This window comes from Protopterus annectens, chromosome 1.part1 (assembly GCF_019279795.1).
Source record: "Protopterus annectens isolate FY-2018-M chromosome 1.part1, PAN1.0, whole genome shotgun sequence".
Taxonomy (NCBI): domain Eukaryota; kingdom Metazoa; phylum Chordata; order Ceratodontiformes; family Protopteridae; genus Protopterus; species Protopterus annectens.
The window spans coordinates 294214195-294236515 of record NC_056726.1 but is presented as its reverse complement, the minus strand read 5'-3'; the positions used below and the strand labels follow the sequence as shown (position 1 = coordinate 294236515).

The window sequence follows — 22321 nt, the reverse complement described above, 5'->3', positions numbered from 1 at the left end:
CACTGCAAAATTCTGGAGCGGCAGGTGTAACTATATAGCAAGGCTGCCTTCAGCTGAGGAGATTCATTTTTTCCCTTAATCTGCTCATAAGGTATGGATACCCCCCCCCCCCGGCGGTGTAACATTACTTCCATGTTGGCATCTGTGTTTCCAGGCTGTGGCACTGGTTTTCAGACTGGGTCTGTCAGCTTGGGGGGATTACATTATTGCTTAAAACCCATTTAGCTTTCATTTGTCACCTAAGGTACGTTTCCATAATCCTAGCTATACCTTTTGGTTTGGCTGTATTTGATGCATTGTGATATCGTCTGTTCCAATTTATTATTTTTTTGTATATTGTTCAACTTTATTGTTATAACTGTTGACATGTAGTTTGTTGTATGTGTTGTACATGCAATAAACATTCTCATTTAAGCTTATCCTTCCCACTTCTGTCTCCAGCAAAAGAGGAGGGGAAACACTTCCCTTGAAATAACCAGAAATTCCTTCAAAAGACATGAACTGGGTAAACACCGACCCCATTTCTTTTCTGCAGGAAAAGATTGAAAAGGAATTGGTTTTACTGCCGCTTTCCCACAGTGGTTACCAGTGTTCTTGAGTGATAATTGTAGAAAATTACATGGCATCAAATTCCTTATCAGATTATTTATGCATTTTTCCATCATGGTGCTATGCATGTACAAGTCCATCACATAACTCTAGTTGCCCTCCTCCCACATCTGTACCTCCATCTTTTGTTGGAGATGGGTATTTGTTTTGCAGAAGTCTATTATGTTTGATAACCCTTTGGTTCAATGTATGTATTCTTTAGGAGTTCAACAGTACCGCATGTTTAGTTTGTCATTTGCTGTTGGTTCCAGTCTCTGATAGTACATGTCAGACACTGCTGCTCACTAGTATATCTTGTTTAATGTGACTCTGATGCAATGATAAAAATTAATTCTCTTTCTGACTGATTTGAAGTAATCAGGGGCACCATTCCTAGATAAGTCTTTCATTGTTAGAAAGGGAATTTTTAGCAACAGCCTATGCCCACAAGTGTTTACAACTCTCCCCATCTTCTTGAAAAGATTGACCCAACCTTTCACACCCTCCTCCCCTCCCTGCTTAGCTGCACCAGTGCCAGGGCCACTAATTGAGCTCTGGTTACCCATATTGAAGTCACTGTTGCATCCCTATGCACCATGGTTCAGTTCTAAGTTAGTTTTGCTGTACAAAACGTCTTGTTGATACAATTGATGCAAACCTTGATTTTTAAAACTGCTTATGGATGGATGGGTTAAGGCAGTCCATAGTACTTTATGTGCTATTACAGTTGTAATTAGCTTCCTCCACCTACTACTACTACTTAATATTTTATAGGAAATAAAAACGATTAAGGATATAGCTGAACTGTGAAGAATTTCACTAGCTGAGCTTTCATTCTAGGATCCCTGGAAGGTTAACTCGGGGGGGGGGGGGTCTATTGGAGCTTGCTAGACAAATAATGTTGAGGTTCTTAAAACATGTTTTGGTTTCACAGCTTTTGTACTGATTCCTGCAGGAATGTTTTGGTGTTCTGTGGATGTATGCATAATAGGTTTGTGTATATGACATAACGGAGAAAAACTTGCCAAACTATTAGGATTAGTGTGTGTGTGTGTGTGTGTGTGTGTGTGTGTGTGTGTGTGTGTGTGTGTGTGTGTGTGTGTGCGCAAATACATATGTATATATTACATGTACACATAGACAAGCACACATACATGGTTAAATCTGACATCTCCCAGATTTATACAGTAGAATGTTCTGTTTGTTTTTTTATCTAACAGAACCCCAGAATGCTGCTGCTTTTCAAAGTCCATTTTTAAAACTGTATTTTTAGTTTAATTCCTGTGTTTTTCTTACAGAGGATGGATCTTGGAGAATGTTTAAAGGTTCACGACCTTGCCCTGAGAGCAGACTATGAAATTGCTTCCAAGGAACATGATTACTTCTTTGAACTTGATGTAAGTTAATTTTTCTGATATATGTGCAACTCTCAAGGGATAAATGCTTACCTTAGACAACTGATTTGTTAAAACTTTGATCTAATCAGCAAGCAGTCATTTTCTGTAAACAAATGAGTTTATTTGAAAGTAGCAGTTTAGAAGTAGAATGCAATTCTTACTCTTTCATCAAATGTGGAAAACTTGGCGAGACTTGCAAACTTGGATTAATCTCTAAAGCATGATGAGTGTGTGGAACATTTTAGGTATGTAAAATGGTCACCGTTAAGGGTGTGGGCATTTTGCTGAGCTTGTTTTTGTATTAAAGCATGTAAAGAGAGTTGTACTGTTTTAGAGGGTGATCACTTTTTAAGAGTAACCTACTTGAGTTTATAGACTTTATCTCTGAGCTTGTAAAAGCTGTGGTGTCTAGTAATACCTTTGTGTTAGTGTGAATATGTACGGTGTGTGTGTATATACATATATGTAGATGTGCGCGTACACAGTCAAAGCTGTGTACTGTACCCCCCCCAGTCTACATCCAATCTAATTTGCCGCCTTTGTTTAGTTGGGGTCTGGCATAGTTGGCACTTGGCTTGTTAGGTTAGTGTTTGTCTTTGATTCTTGCAGCATTCCCATTTTTCTATCTTTCCTGAAAAAAAGTGTGCAATTTAATTTATATTTATAAATGCACACATTTCTATACGAGAGAAAATGTTGAGTGCTTTTTTTTTTTTTTTTCCTGCTTAGGATTTTAGGCAGATAAATGTGTTTTAGTAGTATTAGTAGGTGTAGTTTTATTGTGCATTGTGGTGTTTATTCTAGTGTAATTAGTTTTCTCTTCACTAGCTATCATCGTGGAGAAGGAAAAAGATAAGGGATTTAACTCATTCCCTCTAGTACAACTGTTTTTTTTGTGTGTGTACCTTTAACTCCTAGTGGGTGTGGCTTGACCCTTTAAAAATGAAGTTCTCACCTTGTAGTTCTAGCAAATACTCACGGACAGAGGTCAAATATCAGTACAGTTTGCCATCATGTATGCTTCAAGATAAAATATTCTGAAACATTGTATGTAGCATGGTTTTGGAATTAATGTAAATGTGAACAAGAAATATTTGACACGTAGATGCGCAGTAGGAAGTAATTGTAGAAATGCTTGAAGACTCGCTTGACTGTAATGAGTAGTTTGTGATCACAAACTACCTTCCCAGGACACACACAAGCAGTGTGTTTAATACCACAGTTCATTGCGGCTTGATGCAGAGTGCAGCAGTTGTGTTGGTTTTGGGGCTTAGGAGCTTAATGAGTGCCAACCAAGCCAGACTTGTGTTGAAGGGTTTACTGCCCTTGGCAGCTGCTGCTTCTGCTTCCCCCTGCCCATCACCTAGGACAAAGCCATACAAGGACTGGAGCAATGGAATGACCCGGAAATACAGGGAAGGATAATGGAGGACTGTAAGAGAGCAGCTCCCGTTACTTCTGTGTAGCCTCACCCAAATGTCACTAGCCTTGGTCTCTACATTTTGATATGCCAGCTTCAGGTTAGTCTTTCCAGGTCAGATCCCCTTTGATACCGGCATCAGTGGAAGTTTGTATCCTAGACCTTTTTCAGCTAAAGATGGGGCTTGTTTGGGCAGTCTTTCTTACCCTTTCTCTCCAGTCACTACTGTGGAGTTTGGAGAGTTTTCACTTTCTCCACCTCAGATCCTAACTTCTCTGGCTTGCATTTGGTAATCTGATCCCAACTCTAAAATTGGTATCAAAGCCCTCTTCATTGGCCTTGTCTGCTTGATCTGCACATTCTTTGAGTTGGAGGTCTTTGGATTTGAAGCAGCTGATGCACTTCTGTTTTGCAGGCCCAGATTAATCTAGGGCTCCTTCCTGCCTCCCCGGCTCCAGTGCCTGAGGGTTCGGCTACATCCTTTTTTCCTCCCCCAGGGTCCTTCGGCTCCAGGGTTTATGGCTCTGGTCGCTTTGCCATATCAGAAGTCAGTGCTTATGGCTTGACCGCTTCAAGCATATACTCCTTGCTTGGCCTTTCTACTCTGTCAGTGTCTGGACAGAGTTCAGGGTTGTTTTCCTAATGTCTATGGAATAGTCTTTTTCTCTGGGCTTCGACACGCAAGAGTTCAGCTCATGCCTTGGCATCACAGAAAGTTGGGATGGCCTGTGTCTTCAGGTCCAATGAGAGTTTGCTCTGGAGTTATTGCATCCCAGATTGGTCATGAAGGTTATGGTCAATAATTAAATGAACCCCCAAATCTTAATGATTGGTTACGGGCAAACACCATTCTCAGTTGCGATTTCAGGTATGTTAAATGTTAGCTTAAATATAACTGGACTGTTAAATTACATTGATTAAGTTGTTGAAAATCAAAAAACTACAGATGGATAATGCATACTTAACTGAATGTATTAAAGCTGGTATAGTGCCAAAGGGATTACATGTGGCGATAGCTGAATAGGTTTAGAAGCAGGTTCTCGTTTACATGCCGATTTTATTGAAGTGGTTTGGTAAACATGGAAAAGAATATATGGAAATGATATTAAGACATAATGAGGATATGAAAGATGAACTTACTTAATCAGTATCACCAATTGATAACCTAATAATGAAAGACATTGGCTATGAAAACTGCAAGTTTGAGTAACTCCATATATTTAAAAGTATAAAAGTTAATTCCATCAAAAATGGGGGGGGGACGGGACTATTAAGGGCCAACATTATTATGAAACTAATATGGCATACCCCAAACCCCCTCCATAACAGGCTTGGGGAAGAAAATATAACTTGCAACTTAACAATAATAGAGAGGTGGGCACTTTAACGGTTGAGATTGGCACTGATGAAAATAACCATCATTTTTTTCAGTCAAGTGCAAGATGCAATGGACATTTCATTGCATCAAAAGTTAGTAGAACAAAAAGTACTGTTGCCACTATGTATGATTAACACAAATTCTGGATGTGATTTTAATGTTAAGTTTTCTCCAGTGGTCATTGATTCAAAACAGTGGGACTTGTTTGCAAAGGGTCTAACATTTGTGCCCCACAAATCTAATGATATTGCTTTTGTTTTAATGGTTTTAAAACAATATACAAGAAAACTGAATTTTAATTTGATTTTCTAGAATTTAAATAGTTCTCTGAATTCCTTAACTGTTTCAAGTACTTAAAATGCCCCTGATAAATTCTACGATTCCGTGTTTCTAGAAATGGTGTGACTTTAGATATTTGTAGTATGAAATCTTAAAAAAAAAAAAAAAATGAAAGGATAAAATGTAATTTAGGCAAAACAGGCTTTAATATAAAGGAAATTAGAGCAAAAATAAATGACGCCCAAGTGGAGTGGGCTAGTTATAGTAAATGGTGTAGATTATTGTAAAAAAACAAAAAATGAAAAGTCCTAAATGGGAAGACTTATGTAAAAGCATCTGTTAATGAACTGAATGGGACTTGCAGATCAAGAATGAACTTCAAGATTTATTTGAGGGCTCTATTACAGGAGAAGAATATAATTATTTTTCAGTTCAACATCCAATGACCCCGGTTATGTTTGGCCTCCCAAAGTTACATAAGGATATTCAACAACCAGCTATGCTTCCAATTGTAGAAGCAAGAGGATGTTCTTTGTGTTTCACTGTTGCAGTCATTACATTTGGGTTATCTGCCTGCAGGTAGCCCTCAGCTGGCCTGAATATCAAAGTCTTGGATCCCTGCGTCGGATGTTATCTCTTCTTCCATGATGTCAGGGGGTATAAATCATGCAGCCGACGCCATTACATCAGTCTTTCTTGCCGCGCGGTGCATGAAGCAGAAGTAGTTGGCAAGTGCCCGGTTAGCCAACTCCTGAAATTTTCGTTTTCGAATTTCAGAACCGAAATCTTCAAAAAAGCTAAGTACCCAGTTGGGGATACTGATGTTCATCGTGTTACCCTGCTGCAGTCATCACACTTGGGTTATCCTGTCGTCAGGCGGTCCCGCAGTCGGCCGGATTTCCAAAGTCTTGGTCCGACGTCGGTTGCTGTCGCCTCATCCCTGATGTCAGTGTGCCAGGGGTACATATATTGCAACAGACGCCATTTTCTTCAGTCTTTCTTGCCGTGCGGTGTTCGAAGCAGAAGCAGTTCGCAAGTGCCGGTCGGCCGACTCCTGAGATTGTCGAATTCGAATTTCAGACCGAAGTCTTCTATAAAGCTAAGTACCCCGTTGGGGAAACTTTTCTTACCTCAGACCGATGTCAGAAAAAGTTAACAATTGTATTTCTTGTGGGACGCAAATACCTCATAAGGATTTTCATTCTTATTGCATATCTTGCCTAGGCCCAGATCACGACGTCACTTCTTGTCGTTTTTATGCTAGGTTTAATAAGCGTACTATTAAAAGACTATTTGATTTTGCACATCACTATTTTGGTAGAAAATTTAACTATAACATGCCGTCGGAGCTACTGACTACCGGCGTGCCCAAATAACGCAGGGACAAGGACCGACAGCCCAGGCCTAAGCCCGATGCCGAGGCCTCGGTTGATCCGGTCTCCGGTTATCAGTAAGGCTCCTACGTGTAGCCCCTGACTATCGCAGTTCTGGAACCTGAGACTGCTACGGACATTTTGACGGAATGTACTAGGCCGACGCAGCCTTTTACTTAAGGCCCTTCCGACGATTTACCTTCTAAGGACGTCTGTGCTTCTGAAACGCCATCGGTTTCTGAGGGCGTTTTCAGACAGACTACTCTCACAGTCAAAACGTTTTCTAAGTCTAAGACTCCTTCTAAAGCTAAAAAGACTACACTTCAGTCTCCTGTTCAAGGCCCTATGCCCAAGAAACAGATGCTCAAAATGGCTGAAGATTTGATTTCTCTTATCAGGGGGTTCACAGCCTCCTCCTGACAAAAGGCCTAGACAAGAGGAAGATTCTGCTTCTTCTGAGCAGCTTTCTATTTCTTCGGATTCCTCTGAGGACCAAGACTATTCCTACTCTCCTTATGAAGATTCTGATGCTGAAGACTCTATTCCCTCAGCTTCCCCTCCTGAAGACTACTCTTTTGGGGAAACTTTACACACTATGAGGGAACATTTTCACTGGGAAGGTCAGGATTACTCTGATTCCAAGAAAAGGCTCAGTTTCTTTTACTCCCCCAACACAGACCTCTAGCCATCCCACCTGTTTTGGACATTGTGGATGATGTCTATTTAGAATCCAGTTTCAACCCAGACTCTCTACCTCCTGCTCCGGCTAAGCCTGACATACTACAGTGTACCTGATTCCCACAAATTTCTTTACAAGAGCCCAGTAGCTGACCCAGAGACTATCTCCCAGGGTCCCAAGGGGGCTAAGGCTTCCATGGCTTAAAACCCAGTACCTTCTGAGAGGGACTCAAGAGCACTAGACAGGTGGGGGAAAAAGGTTTACACCTCAGCCACATTAGCTATGAGAGCACTAAATTGTCAATTTCATATGCTTAAGTATCAGCAATTTCTAATCTCTCAGTTGAAACAAAAGATAACCTCCCTCCCTCAACTATCTGAATTGAAAGAAGTACAGGATTTGTTGCACGCCACCGAGCAGGTGGGCAAACATACCTTACAATGTGGGTTTGATTCTTTGGAGGCCTCCTGCAGAGCAGCTGTCACTGGATCAGTTATACGTAGGCATGCCTGGTTAAAGGAACAAAGTCTGCCTGATCATGTTAAAGCAAAACTACTAGATGCTCCCTTTTACAGCAGGATGTTCTTTTTGGAGTTAAAGCAGAAGAAGTTTTAAAGAAAATGGAAGATAAGGCAAAATCAATGCAGACAGTCAAAGATTTCCTACAAGTACAACCCCCTCGCTTCAGCAGAAACTGGCCAACAAAAAATTGGTCCTTTCCAGCCACTGACAGACCTCAGAGGGGTAAATACAGGCGCCCAAGGGGCAGAGGACAACCACAAGCCCAGTATAAACCTCGCCAATGGGGCACTCCAACCCAGAAGGGAGGAGAAGACAGGTCTCAACCCACCAGAAGGCAAACTCAATGACTTGCACCTCAACTGGCCAAACAAAGCTCTTTTGTCAGCCCCCTTGGGGGAAAACTAGCACTTTTTGCAGACAACTGGCACATGGTCACAAAGGACAAATGGGTCCTAGACATAATTTTATGAGGATACAGATTCCACTTTCACACCTTGCCAATGAAAAGAGGAATGCCAAACCTGCCACAAAATCAAAGGGCAGAGGCTCAAAAACAAATTACAGCTCTCATGGCCATGAGAGCTATTCAACGGTTACCGACTCAAGAGCAAGGCCAAGGATTTTACTCGAGGCTCTTTCTAGTACCCAGAAAGGACAATGCTTGGAGACCAATTCTGGACCTTTCAATTCTAAACACTTACAAGTCCCAAAATTCAAGATGCTAACACTACAGCAGCTACTTCCCATGTTGGGCAAGGAAGCATGGCTGGTAACATTGGACCTCAAGGAGGCATACCTGCATGTCCCTATCGGACAAAGTTGCAGAAGATACCTCCGTTTCATTGCAGGTTCAACCCATTATCAATTCTCTGCACTGCCCTTTGGCTTATCTACTGCACCCAGAGTTTTCACAAAATGCCTGGCACCAGTAATTGCATACTGCAGACAGAGGAATTCAGATGTATCCATACCTGGACGACTGCCTCATCCAAGTAGAAAGAAAAGACATTCTCTTACATCATCTGGCTTTTGTGAAGCATCTGCTATATTGTCTGGGGTACACAGTAAACGAAAAGAAGTCAAAACTAGTACCCTCACAAAAAAAATGACATTCCTGGGTGCCAGCTTGGACACAACGTCCCAGAAGGCTTATCTTACACCAGACAAGCAACTACAACTGACTCAATATTTCAAGACAATGGCAACAAAGACCCAGTTAACTGTAAGAAAAATTCTGCAGGCTTTGGGCTTCATGGCATCTTGCATTCTGATAATACCATTTGCAAAACTGCATATGAGGAAATTACAGTGGTACCTAAAAAGCGTATGGTCTCAACACAGCCACAGCTTGGACACAGTGATCTCTCTCTCATTCCCTGCCTTCAACAATAATTTTTATGGTGGGCACAGGCATGTCACCTCAACAAGGGTCAGCCTTTCACCTTGCCCCCAACCAGGCAAACTATCACAACAGATGCTTCAGACTATGCCTGGGGGGCACACATGGCAGGGCAATGCATTCAAGGCCTATGGACTGCAGAACAAAGAAAACTGCACATAAATCAAAAAGAGATGCTAGCTGTACAGAAAGCTCTGACAGCCTTCAAGGATCTACTACATCCAGGACAACTTGCAATAAAGACTGACAACACCACAGTAATGTGGTACATAAACAAACAAGGGGGCACACATTCCTACCCTCTGTGCAGGCAAGCAATAATCTTATGGAACACAGCTCCGGCCTACAAAGTCCAGTTACAAGCTCATTTCCTGCCAGGACAGAAAAACACATTGGCAGACGACCTAAGCAGAAACATCAAAGATCCCCACGAGTGGAAACTAGACCCACAAATATTTACAATGATAACTCAAAAATGGGGCCTACCAAATATAGACCTGTTTGACAGTCCTCAAAACTACCAACTGACAATTTTTAACAAGGACATTCCACCATCAAGCTTGGAAAGTGGACGCTCTCTCCTTCAGTTGGAAAAACCTGACAGCATATGCCTTTCCTCCATTACCTCTTCTCACAAAGGTTCTTTTGAAGGTCAAAAAGGAGAAACCTCGACTGATTCTCATAGCCCCAGACTGGCCACGCCAGCACTGGTACCCGCTATTGAAGAATATGGCTCACAGCCCACCATGGATATTGCCTCAAATACCTCATTTGCTCACGCAGCAAAACAAACAGATTCTACACAGCCAGCTAAAAACCTTAAACCTGGCTGCATGGCAAATCTATTAAACATCCAACCAGCCCCTCTTTCACAAGCAGTTCTGGATGTTATTCTGGAAGCCAGGAGGCCAAGCACCAGGAAGGCTTACTCGGACAAATGGAAAAGGTTTTCTGCCTGGAACCAAGCTAAAGGCCAAGACACAACTCAGCCTCATATGCCTCACATTCTGCAGTATTTAGCTGAGATGCTGCACAAAGGACTTTCCTTCTCCTCAATTAAAATCCATGCTTCAGCTATTTCAGCTCACTACGACATAAATCCACCTTTATTTTCACATCCTCTTCTAAGGCAGTTCCTCAGAGGGGCAAAAAAACATTAGACCACCTAGAAGAGCTCCTACACCAACATGGGACCTCCAACTTTGTTCTGGAAAAACTAATGTTACCTCCCTTTGAACCAGCTTTCTCTGCAGACCTTCAGTTCCTATCTTGGAAGACTGCCCTGCTCCTGGCAATAACTTCTGCTAGGAGAGTCTCAGAATTACAGGCACTAATGGCAGTGGAACCTTTCCTCATTTTTCATCAAGACAGAGTTTCTCTATGAACTAATCCTTCCTTCATGCCTAAGGTGGTTTCCAGTGTAGCTTTAAATCAAACCATCCGCCTACCCACTTTCTTCCCCAATCCACAGAACAAAGGTGAGAGACTCTTGCATTCCTTGGACATTCACAGGCAGCTTCGTTACTACTTGGACAAAACTAAGGCTTTCAGAAAAACTGACCAGCTTTTTGTATCCTATGCTACAGCTTCTCAAGGGAGTGCTATATCCAAACAAACCATTTCTAAATGGATAGGCCATTGCATACGGTTCTGTTATACCCATCATGGGAAACCAGTTCCTCCTACCATTAGATCCCACTCTACCAGGGCAACAGCTACCTCTACAGCCTTTCTCAGGGGGGTTCCTACCAAGGAAATTTTAGAAGCTGCAACTTGGAGTTCTGTACACACCTTCACCAAACACTATCACTTACCTCTTTATTCTAAGTCCAGGGCGGGCTTCGCCACTGCAGTTCTGCAGGGCCTCATTGCCTCCACTAACCCTCTATGATACCTCCACCCTACCTTAGCTGTGGGACTCAACCCAAGTGTGATGACTGCAGCAGGGTAACACGATGAAAATAATACAGTTTTGTACTTACCATCAATGTAGATGTTCGAGTGTTCACCCTGCTGCAGTCCAGGTTACCCTCCCTCCAACCCCTCTGATCTACTGGCCAAATCTCTGCTATGTCTTACTGATGTATTTGCTTATAGCTGAAGGGATTTTGTGTTTGTACAGTGTTCACGCCATTTGGTACTGATTTTGATCACCTTTTTGGGGGCACCTGACATCTGGGGCAAGAAAAACTGAAGAAAATGGCGTCTGTTGCAATATATGTACCCCTGGCGCACTGACGTCGGGGATGAGGCGAAAGCAACCAACGTCGGACCAAGACTTTGGAAATCCAGCCGACTGCGGGACCCCCTGACGATAGGATAACCCAAGTGTGATGACTGCAGCAGGGTGAACACTCGAACATCTACATTTATGGTAGGTACAAAACTGTACTTTTCTTGCTCTAAACCGATGTCAATAAAAGTTAACAATTGTATTACCTGTGGAAAGCAAATACCTCAAAGATATTCATTCTTACTGCATTCCTTGCTTAGGCCCAGACCACTACGCCCCTCACTGTCGGTTTTATGGCTTTTGAAAATTTTTTTGAAAGAAAAGCTTTTGGAAGCTGCCAACGACGCTTCTGTTAAGCTAGTCGCCAGTTTACTGGTACTCAGGCGCTTTCACAGCCCCTGATACCCGCTACTTCAGATTTGCAGGCCTCTACTGAGACCCATTCGGAGTCTGGTATGCTGCGAGATGCTTCTTAGACCATGGAACCTGTGGATGTCTCTACCTTGGATGGGTCCAGAGGCGCTGTGCAGGCACCAGCTTCTGAGGGTGTATTCAGGCCCACTGACTTGCATTTCAAACCGATGCATCTTCTTCTTTAAGGCCTAAAACTCGACCCACGCCTAGAAAACAGGCATCCAAACCGCATGGTCAGGCCCATATGCCTAAAAAACAAATAAGAATGGCTGAAGACCTTATTACTTTAAATAGGGGAAGCCGGCCTTCACCCTCTAAGAGACCTAGAACTGATTTTTCTCCTGATTCTTGTGATCAGGATTCTGAAATTTCTGTTTCTTCTGATTACCAGGATTTGGCCTTATCTACCCATGAGGAGTCTGATGCAGAGGACTCCATTCCCTTGGTTTCCCCGCCAGAAGACTTTTTTTCTTTTGGTGAAAGCTTGCACACACTGTTAGGGAGCATTTCCACTGGGAAAGCTAGGACTACTATGACTCCAAAAAGAGGCTTAGGGAATTCTTACTCCTACCTCAACACAGGCCTTTAGCTATCCTTCCTGTCCTGGACATTGAAGATGATGCCTTCTTGGAATCTAGCCTGGCCCCAAAGACTTTACCTATGGCTCCCAGGAAACCTGACCGGTATTACAGAGTACCTGACTCTCTCAGAAGTTCCTCTTCATATATATATATATATATATATATATATATATATAAAATTTCCCCTATACTATTAATTTTTATATTAGGTGTAATAGTTTTATAAAAAAAAATATGGTTGATAAGATATTAAAAGTGTTTTGTGTTTAAAAAATATGATATTTTTGTTATTAAAAATATTAAATTTTATAAAAATTACATGTTTAAAAACATTTCTTTTAATTTTAAAAATTTACAAAAAAATTCTTTTTTTACTAAAAATATGTTTAAACTTTAAATTTTAACATATTTTTTGTTTTTTTAAACATTTTTCTATAAAAATTTCTTTTTATAAAACAAAAAATAAACAAAAGTGAATTAAATAATTTATATTTTTTTTTTATATCTTTTTTTTTAAAAAAACTTTTTTTCTAAAAAACAAAAATAAACAAATTTAAAAAATTACTATATAAATATACTATTTTTTTTTCCTTTTTTTAACACTTTCTTCAACACTTTAAACTTTTACACATTTCATTTAAAACTATATTTTAAATATTTAACTTTTCTTTTTACATCTTCCTACATATTTTTCAACCCCTTCTCCACAACACCCAAACCCTGCAAAAAAAACCAAAATCCACTCCTACAAATTCTAACACACACAACACTATTCCCCACCTCAACACTTATCAAATATATATTTTAATTTTTCACAAATATTAAATTTTTATATTTATATATTATATTCCCCCACATCCTATTTTTCTCATTTTAAATCCCGCAAACCCTACAAATATTAAAATATTTTCTATCACTCTTCTTCAAAAATACAACACCCCCACACCTTCACAAAAAAAGTCCAACCTACAAAACCCCAAATACAAACAAAAACTTCCCAACAAAAAAAAAAAACAAAAAAAAAACCCTTATTCCAAACACACAAAAAAAAACCTCACTTATTTACACATTCTTCTCCAAAACACCTCTCTCCAAAAACCCCAAAAACAACATAATTTTCCTTTAAAAATCCCCCTAAAACCTATCTTCACTATTCATTTTTCATTTCTCCTCCCTCTTTCTTTAACAAATTCAAATTCATTCAACACAAAACAAAAACTACTTTAAAATTTTGTCATACTCTATAAACAATGCATCTCATTCAAAGTTTCTAACAAACAGAAAAATGGAAGCTGCAGAAATACTAACAAATTCTTAAAATCATACCACAATTTAAACAATAGGAAGGAACATATTTTACATGGAAGTGTGATATATACAATTTACAAGAACATTACTCTATCTAATGCCTACTTACTCTTGTGATCTTTTCCCCTAAATACTGTGTTGTGCAGAAAATAATTCAAGATATAAAAGGAAATATTTTTATTTATAAAGGGAAGGGATTTTTTAATTTAATTAAAATATGTGGATATGTAAAAAAAAAGAGGCCTATTTTTGAAAAAAAAATGAAAAAAAAAAAAGAAAAAAAAAAAAATGAATAAAAAAAGATAAAAAATTTATTTTTAATTTTTTTTTAGCTAAAAAAAAGATCTTAAAAAAAGAAATATAATTACAAAATGAAAATGAAAATTCATCTGAAAAAACAAAAAAAAGGAAAAAAAAGCAGAAAAGGAAAAGCAAATAGCTATTAATTTGACTATTTGAACTCTTCCTTTGTTATCTCACATTCTTTACATGCCTTTCAAATCACACATACTACCATGTGAAACAAAATATATTTTTTACAAGGAAATTTATATGTGAAATTAAGACAAAACAAGTGATAAAGGTTAAATAATGCAAAATATAGGTGGGACATTTAAAAATTTAAAAAAGGAAAAAGTGAAAAATTTATAAAACAGGGGTATAAATCTTCAAAAAAAATGGAATATTAGTGAAAAAAAGGAAAAAGTAAAAAAATTGAAAAAAATTATTAATTTGAAAAAATATACAGGATTTAAGCTTAAAGAATAGTGAAAAGAAAAGGGTTTTATTTTTGTAGGAAAAGATATAAGGGGGAAAAAAAAATTTTAAAATATAATAAAAATAAGGGCAGTGTGTGTATTATAAAAACATTAAGGAAAGTGAAAAAAAAGTTTTTGTTTTACTAAAATTAAAAAAGGAAAAAGAAACATAGAAAAATTAAAAATATCTTAAAAAAGTGTATGAATATATATATTATAAAGTGTGAGATATATAAATACATATTAAAAGTGAAAGAATGATATGAAAGAAGATAGCATAGTATACATATGTGTACATAGGTATATATATATATATTCTCATATTACTAGTGTGTGATATATGAGATGCATATATTTTAGTATATACATATATAGACAAGAAAGAGGGGTGATAGGGAAAAAAAAATAAAAAAGATGGGTGGAGAGATGAAGAGACATAAAAAGAATAGGATATTCTTTTTTGGGGATAAATATATAAATATATACATATAAACAAAAAAGAATGCAAAAATATTATTATAAGACAATATTATTAATATTTAAACACTTGATATAGATAAGTTGTATATTTTTATAATATTTATTTTTTACACTTTTTATGTATAGGATTTTTTATTTTTTATACACAATATGTATAGAAATTAAATTTTATATTATACAAAGAAAAAAAAAATATAATATAGCAAATATACCTATTACTGTGAAAAATATAAATATATATATTTTTAAAATGTATTACAATTGTCAGAAATCATATATATTAACATCTATATTAAACACTAAACAAAACACATATGTGATAAAACTACATACTTTCTCACACAAGTGTATATATATATATATAAATATTTTTAAAACCTTTGCTCACCAAAACTGATCACTCAAAACCTGTCAAAACACTATTAAACACAAATATATTATAAATATTCACACATAGTTTTTGCTGAAACTGAAGCTCTTTGAAGACTTTAAAATATTCATATATCAAATGTCTTCACAACAGGATAGTGCAAACAACTGCTACTTGTGTATCACTACATCCTACAAAACATAAACTCTTAAATTGTGCTCACACAAAAGTGTACATCACAAACAGATAAACACAATATAACAGTGTCATACAGTATATATATAAACACACAACAAAAATGCTTACACACCAATCCTGTTTGTATCACCAAAACCTATTAAAAACAGATGACAGTTATTACATGAGCATATTGTCTTCACACAGACAGACAAAGTTTTGTCTGATGTTGTGTGTGACAAAGAATTTTCTGCAGAATTTTAGCATATTAATTTAATAAACAGATGTCCCTTATTACACTTTTAAAAAAAAATGAGAGAAAACATATATGGATATATTTGTTTTTTGTGAGATACAATTCACTATTATTTTCTATACAAAGTTTTTTTATATGCTGATATGCTATTTTACCAAGGCAATAGCATATATATTTTTAATTCATTATGCATGATTTGTTATGTTCTATCTTTTTTTTTGTATAAATTTTATGTTTAAAATGTTTTTGCATTACATTTAAGATAAATGTGATGTGTGTATATTTTTATATATATATATTTAAAGTATTTACAGATATTATATAAATATATAAATAATTTTAAAAAGACATATAAAGTTTTTGGGATTACAAAAATATTTTTCTTACATATCTATTATTAAAATGTTGTGTTTGTATATAATGTATTATATATATTATATTTTTGTGGTTTGGGATATTATATAATGTTGTGTTTTTTGGATAAGGTTTTTTTATATTGTTTTGTTTTATAATATTTTTGGGATATTGTGTTTTTTTTTGGTGATATATATGTTTTGTGATATAAAAAGTATAAAAATAATTTTGGTGTGGCATAAGTAAAATTTATATATTGTGATATGAATAGTAAAGTTTATTATTGATATATATGTGTGTTTTATATTTATTATTTTATTTTTGTATTTTTTGGAATATAATATTTATACTAGTACCCATACTTTTTGTGATTTTGTTGACAGTATGTATGATATGAACAAATGTATTGGAAAGACTGCATATGAAAGTTTTTATAAAAATTTATTTACATACAAGGTTCTGCATTGATATGATAACTTATAAAAAAGTTTTAATGTTAAAATGATATATAGAAAAAGATATTATTGATACAGAGCTAAAACATAAAGAGATCAATACATATAATTTGTGTGTATAAAGTATGTATGATAAATTTTGATATTTTTGATATTAAAAAAAAAAAAAGATGTGTAATATTTAAAAAAATTTTTTATTTTAATTTGAAAATTTTAAAGTTATGAAAATTTGATATGTTGTATTGTTTTGATTGTTTTTTTGTTTTCAGTGTGTTGTTTTGATTGTTGTGTTGATGTATGTTGTTGTTTTTGTTATGTTATTTGTAAGATTTTGTTTTGTATTTGATATATTTTACTGTTTTGTATATATATAAGTATATATGTATGTATATATATGTATATATATATATATGTATATGTATGCGCATATATATGTATATATATATATATATATAGTATATATATATATATATGTATATATATATATATATATATATATATATATATATATATATATATATATGTATATATATATATATATATATATATATATATATATATATATATATATATATGTGTGTGTTTAGATATAGATATATAGATATATAGATATATATATATATATATATATATATATATATATATATATATATATGTATATATATATATATAGATATATATATATATAGATATTTCAAAAGTCACAGTTGTGATGGATTTTGGCGTTGGCTCGAGCTTTGGACTGCCGTTCTGTATTTTGCTGAATTAGTTTGTTGCTGTTTCTGCCAGTTCGCAGTTTTGGATCTAAGCAGTTGGACATTTATATTTTTATTTTTATGTCCAGGAGATTTCTACGTTTTCAGCTAGCACTTGATCCTCATCCGTTCTGGGCTTTGCCACTTCGTCTCACTATAGCCCCCCATGTGTTCACCAGATGCATCTCAGTTGCGACAGCCTGGCTCAGGCTACAGGGGTGCCAGTCTTTCCATACCTGGACAACTGGCTGCTTACGTCCTCCAAAAGAAAATCTGTTATCAAGCTTGGGACATCTTGTTCTAGTTTTCTGTCCTTGGAGATCATGGTGAACTATGAAGTCCAGTTTGGAACCCCCTTGCCCACTTGATTGAGGCTCCAGGGGCACATGGTAGCATAGATTTTGTTGGTACTATGTGGATTCTGCAGTCGACACTTGGCAGTACAGTGGTCATACTTGACTTATCCCACGGATTTTCTGGCTGCCATAACAGTTGGGCAAATATCAGTGGTTGGAGACTTTCTCCACCAGGTGACTTCCTAGTCTTGGGCCACAGTTATGGATGCCTCCCTTTTTGGGGTGGGGGCATTTTAAAAGGAAAACTGTTCAGGGAAAGTGGTCACCCATCTTCACATCAGTGTCTTTGAGTTGAAAGCAGTCCTAGCATTGCAGGCCTTTCAGGATGGTCTCTCCAAGGGTGTGATCTCTGTTCAAAAGGGCAATGTTTGCAGTTTGGTAAATAAATGTGTGTGTATGTGGGGGACACTCCTATTCTCTTTGCCTACTGCCACACCCTCATGGCTTCCCCTGCGGTCTCTTAACTGTTTGATTGCAGTGCACATCCTTGGGAAGTCCAAAATCGTTGTAGACAATTTAAGCAGGAATATCCTTCATAAGTGGTCCCTGAATCTAGAAGTAGCAGCTCTGATTTTCCAACATTGGGGCACTTGTTGCTGCAATCTGTTTGCCACCCTATCCAACATGAAGTGCAGCAGGTTTTGCACTCTGGTTCTCCCTGAGATAGTGAGGAAATGCTGATGTTCTTAGTGTTTCACTGTTGCAGTCTTCACATTTGGGTTATTCCTGATAGCATAGCCCAAGGCCGGCCCGAATACGACAGGCTTAGTATTTCTGCGTCGGTTGCTGTCTCTTCAGAACTCACGTCAGTTTGTCAGTAGTAAGGCAGCCGATGCCATTACATCAGTCTTTCTTGCCAAGTTGCCCGAAGCAGAAGCAGTTTGCACGAGTTCTGGTCACTTTTGGCTACTTGAGTTTCATCTTCTGAATTGAAGCTGAAGTCTTCTAAAGCCATATACCCCATTGGGGATCCTTTTTTCTCACACTAACCAATGTCAGAAGTTAACCATTGTCTCGCCTGTGGAAAGCAAATATCACACAGACTTTTTTATTCTTACTGTGTCACTTGCTTAGGCCCAGACCATGATGTCCCTCGCTATCACTTTTGTGCTTTAACACCAGAACTATACGTCTTTGGGCCCTTATTGTAGCTAGATATTTTTGCTTACAGTCTTCTAATTCCGATATGGCATCGGTAAGCCATCCGACAGCAGATCTTCTGAAAAAAATCGTAAGGATAAAAACAGAGACAGACTGCACAGGTCCAAACCTACAGACGACGGTTCCATTAAGCTAGTAGTCAGTTCTCTGGTCCTCAGTGAGGCACTTTTGCAGCCCCTGATGCCCGCTTCAGTGGATTCGCAGGCGCTACAGAGACCCTTTCGGAGTCTGGTATGCCTCAAACTCTGCTTCGACTAAGAAGTTTCTAAGGCCCAGGGTACGAACCACACCTAAGAAACTGACGACCCAATCTCAGGCACCTTCTTCCTTGCCTCAGTCTCAAATGCTTAAAATGGCAGAAGACCTTATGCTGATCAGGGGAAGCCAAGCTACCCCTTCCAGAAGAAAGAGATCTGTCCCCAGTAGTTTTGTCTGAACAGGAGTCCGATGACTCTGATGCATCTGAATATGAAGATATACAACCCCTCTCTGCTTATGAGCATTCTGATGCAGAGGATGCCATTCCTTCAGCCTCTCGACCCGAGTACTTTTCCTTTAGGGAAAGCCTTCATACCTTAAGGTAGCATTTCCAATGGCAATGTCAGGACTACCCTCAGTCTAAAAAGGGACTCTAAGAGAATTCTTAGATCTTCCACAGCACAGACCCCTGGCCATTCCCCCAGGTCCTGAATGTTTTGGACGATGTTTTCCTGGAATCCAGTTTGACTCCTGATAACCTCCCTCCTGCACCCACCCTCCTGCACCCAGAAAACCAGACCGGTATCAAGTCCCTGACTCGCCCTAATTTCTTTTTAAAAATTCTACTTCTGACCCTGAGGTAATTTCTCAAGGGCCTAAAGGAATTAAAGCAACGTGCTAAGAATCCCATCCCCTCAGATAGGGATTCCCGAGCAGTAGACATATGGGGTAAAAAAGTATACACCTCTGCTACTCTTGTTATCGAAGCATTAAATTGCCAGTGCCATATGCTAAAATTTCAGGAACATACCATGGTACTCCTCAAACAAAAATTGTGCAGAGTCTAAAGAGTTGCAAGAGTTGATGCATTCTGCAAGTCAAGTGACTAAGCACACCTGGTTTTGATGCCCTAGAAGCTTCTTACAGGGCAACAGTCACCGGTTCTGTCCTTGAAAGGCATACATGGCTTAAGGAACAGGCCTTGCCAGACCATGTTAAGTCTAAATTATTGGATGCACCTTTGTACAGAGACAGCTTGTTAGGCAGTAAGGCAGAGGAGGTCTTAAAGATGGAAGAAAAAGCTAAATCTATGCAGACAGTTGTGGATTTCCTACAGGTCCAGCCACCCAGGTTCAGCAAGCATTGCCCCTTTCCTGCTCCCACCAGGTCAGTTCAATCCAGACCCTGGGGAAGCAGACACAGAGACACCAACTGCCACAGACAATGCAGAGATCAAAACAGTGGAATTCCTGCACTTCAAAACCAGGGAGTTCTAAGCCACCCCCTCATGGTAAGAACTCACAACGACTCTCCTCCCCCACCTCCTCCCTCTGCCCACCTGCACTTATCCCTGGGAGGAAAACCATCCTTTCACGCAAGTACCTGGGCCACCATTACCAACAACTGTTGGGTCCTCAACATAGTGCCCCAGGGATACAAATTTTCTTTCCACTCTTCCAACCCCAGAAAGGTTCCCAGATCTACCTCCAAACCAGTGGGCAGAGGCAAAAAAGCAACTCCTTTCCCTGCTCTCTATGAGGGCAATAGAGCACGTTCCTGCAGATCAGATAGGCCAAGGTTTCTACTCCAGACTTTCTGGTACCCAGAAAAGAGTGCACCTGGCACCCCGTCCTTGATCTATCCATTCTAAACACCTTCCTGGTGATACCAAAATTCAAAATGCTCACCCTCCAGCGATTGCTTTCCATGCTCTCCAAGGATGCTTGGCTAGCCACCCCAGACCTAAGAGGCCTACCTCTACATTCCTGTCGCGGAATCATGCAGGCAATATCTACGATGTTCTTCGCGTTTCACTGTTGCATGCAGTCATTACACTTGGGGTTATCTGCCTGCAGGTAGCCCTCAGTCGGCCTGATTATCAGAGTCTTGGGATTTCTGCATCTGATGCTGTCACTTCATCCATGACGTCAGGTTGTCAGGGGTATAAAACATGCAGCCGACGCCATTACATCAGCTTTTATTGCCACATGGGAGCCCGAAGCAGAAGCAGTTTACAAGTGCCGGTCGGCCACTACCTGAATATTTTGTTTTTCGAGTTTCAAACCTGAAGTCTTCTAAAGCTGAGTACCCCGTTGGGGATCCTTTTTTCTTGCTCTAACCAATGTCAGAAAAAGTTAATTGTCTTGCCTGTGGAAAGCAAATACCTCACAGAGCTTTTCATTCTTACTGTATCACCTGTTTAGGGCCAGACCACGACGTTCCTCGCTGTCGGTTTTGTGTTTTGTTTAACACTTGAACTATTCGTCGTCAGGCTATCTTTTTTTGCTAAATTCTTTTGCTGCTGTTCTCCATATTCCAAAATGGCTTTGATAAGCCATCCGACTACCGATCTTCCAAAAAAATGTAAGGATGAAGACAAGAGACCGCACAGGTCCAAAACTGCCGATGATGCTTCTCATTCCCTCCAGAATAGCTCTTTTGAGTGTGTACCTTTAACTCCCAGTGGGCGTGGCTTCAGCCTTTAAAAAATGAAGTTATCACCTTACATTTCTAACAGATAGTCATTGACAGAGGTCAAATATCAATACAATTGTGTTTGCCATCATGTATGCTTCAAGGTGAAATATTCTGATACCTTGTATGTAGCATGGTTTTGAAATTATTAATGCAAATATGAACAAGCATTATTTGACGCCTAGAGGCGCAGTAGGAGATAACTGCAGATGCACCTGGAGACGTCACTCGGATGTAATGAGTTAGTCGCCAGTCCGCCGGTACTCAGCCAGGCTCCTTCGCAGCCCCTTATACCAGCTTCCACTGATTTGCAGGCCTCTGCTGAGACCCATACGGAGTCGGGTATGCGCGAGATATTTCTTCAACTATGGAACCTGCAGATATCTCTACCTTGGATGGGTCTGGAGCCGCTGTACAGGCACTGGCTTCTGAGGGTATATTCCGACCTTCCGATGTTCGTATTAAACCACCAACTTCGTTCTTGACTAAAACTACCGAGTTTGAGGCCCATAGTTTGCACTACACCTAGAAAACCGATGACCGAAGAGCATGCTCAACCTCCCATGCCAGAGAAACAAATGCTTAGAATGGCTGAAGACCATGTAACTTTAATCAGGGGAAGCCAGCCTTCCCCCTCTAAAAGACAACAAATTGATTTTCCTTCTGATTCTACAGACCATCAGTCCGATTGCTCTGATTCCTCTGATTACCAGGACGTACCCTTGTCTACCTATGAGGATTCAGATGCAGAGTATTCCATTCCCTCTGCCTCCAATCCAGAGGATTTTTCTTTTGGTGAAAACTTGCATACCTTAGAGCATTTCTGCTGGAAATGCCAGGATTATCCTCAGTCCAAAAAGAGACTCTGAGAATTTTTAGACTTTCCTCAGCACAGGCCTCTAGCTACACCCCCTGTCCTGGATATTGTAGATGATGTCTTCATGGAATCCAGTCT

At 38.7% G+C, this 22321-nt stretch overlaps 1 protein-coding gene across 1 annotated transcript in view; it reads left to right on the top strand.

Moving 5' to 3' along the window:
- The window catches only part of LOC122804616 (putative RNA-binding protein Luc7-like 2), a 1326948-nt gene that overhangs the window by 147319 nt on the left and 1157308 nt on the right, over positions 1-22321 (top strand). Inside the window, exon 3 of the mRNA XM_044074589.1 lies at positions 1887-1989. Within this exon, the coding sequence (XP_043930524.1) occupies positions 1887-1989 (103 nt within the window). The remainder of the gene's footprint in view (positions 1-1886; positions 1990-22321) is intronic.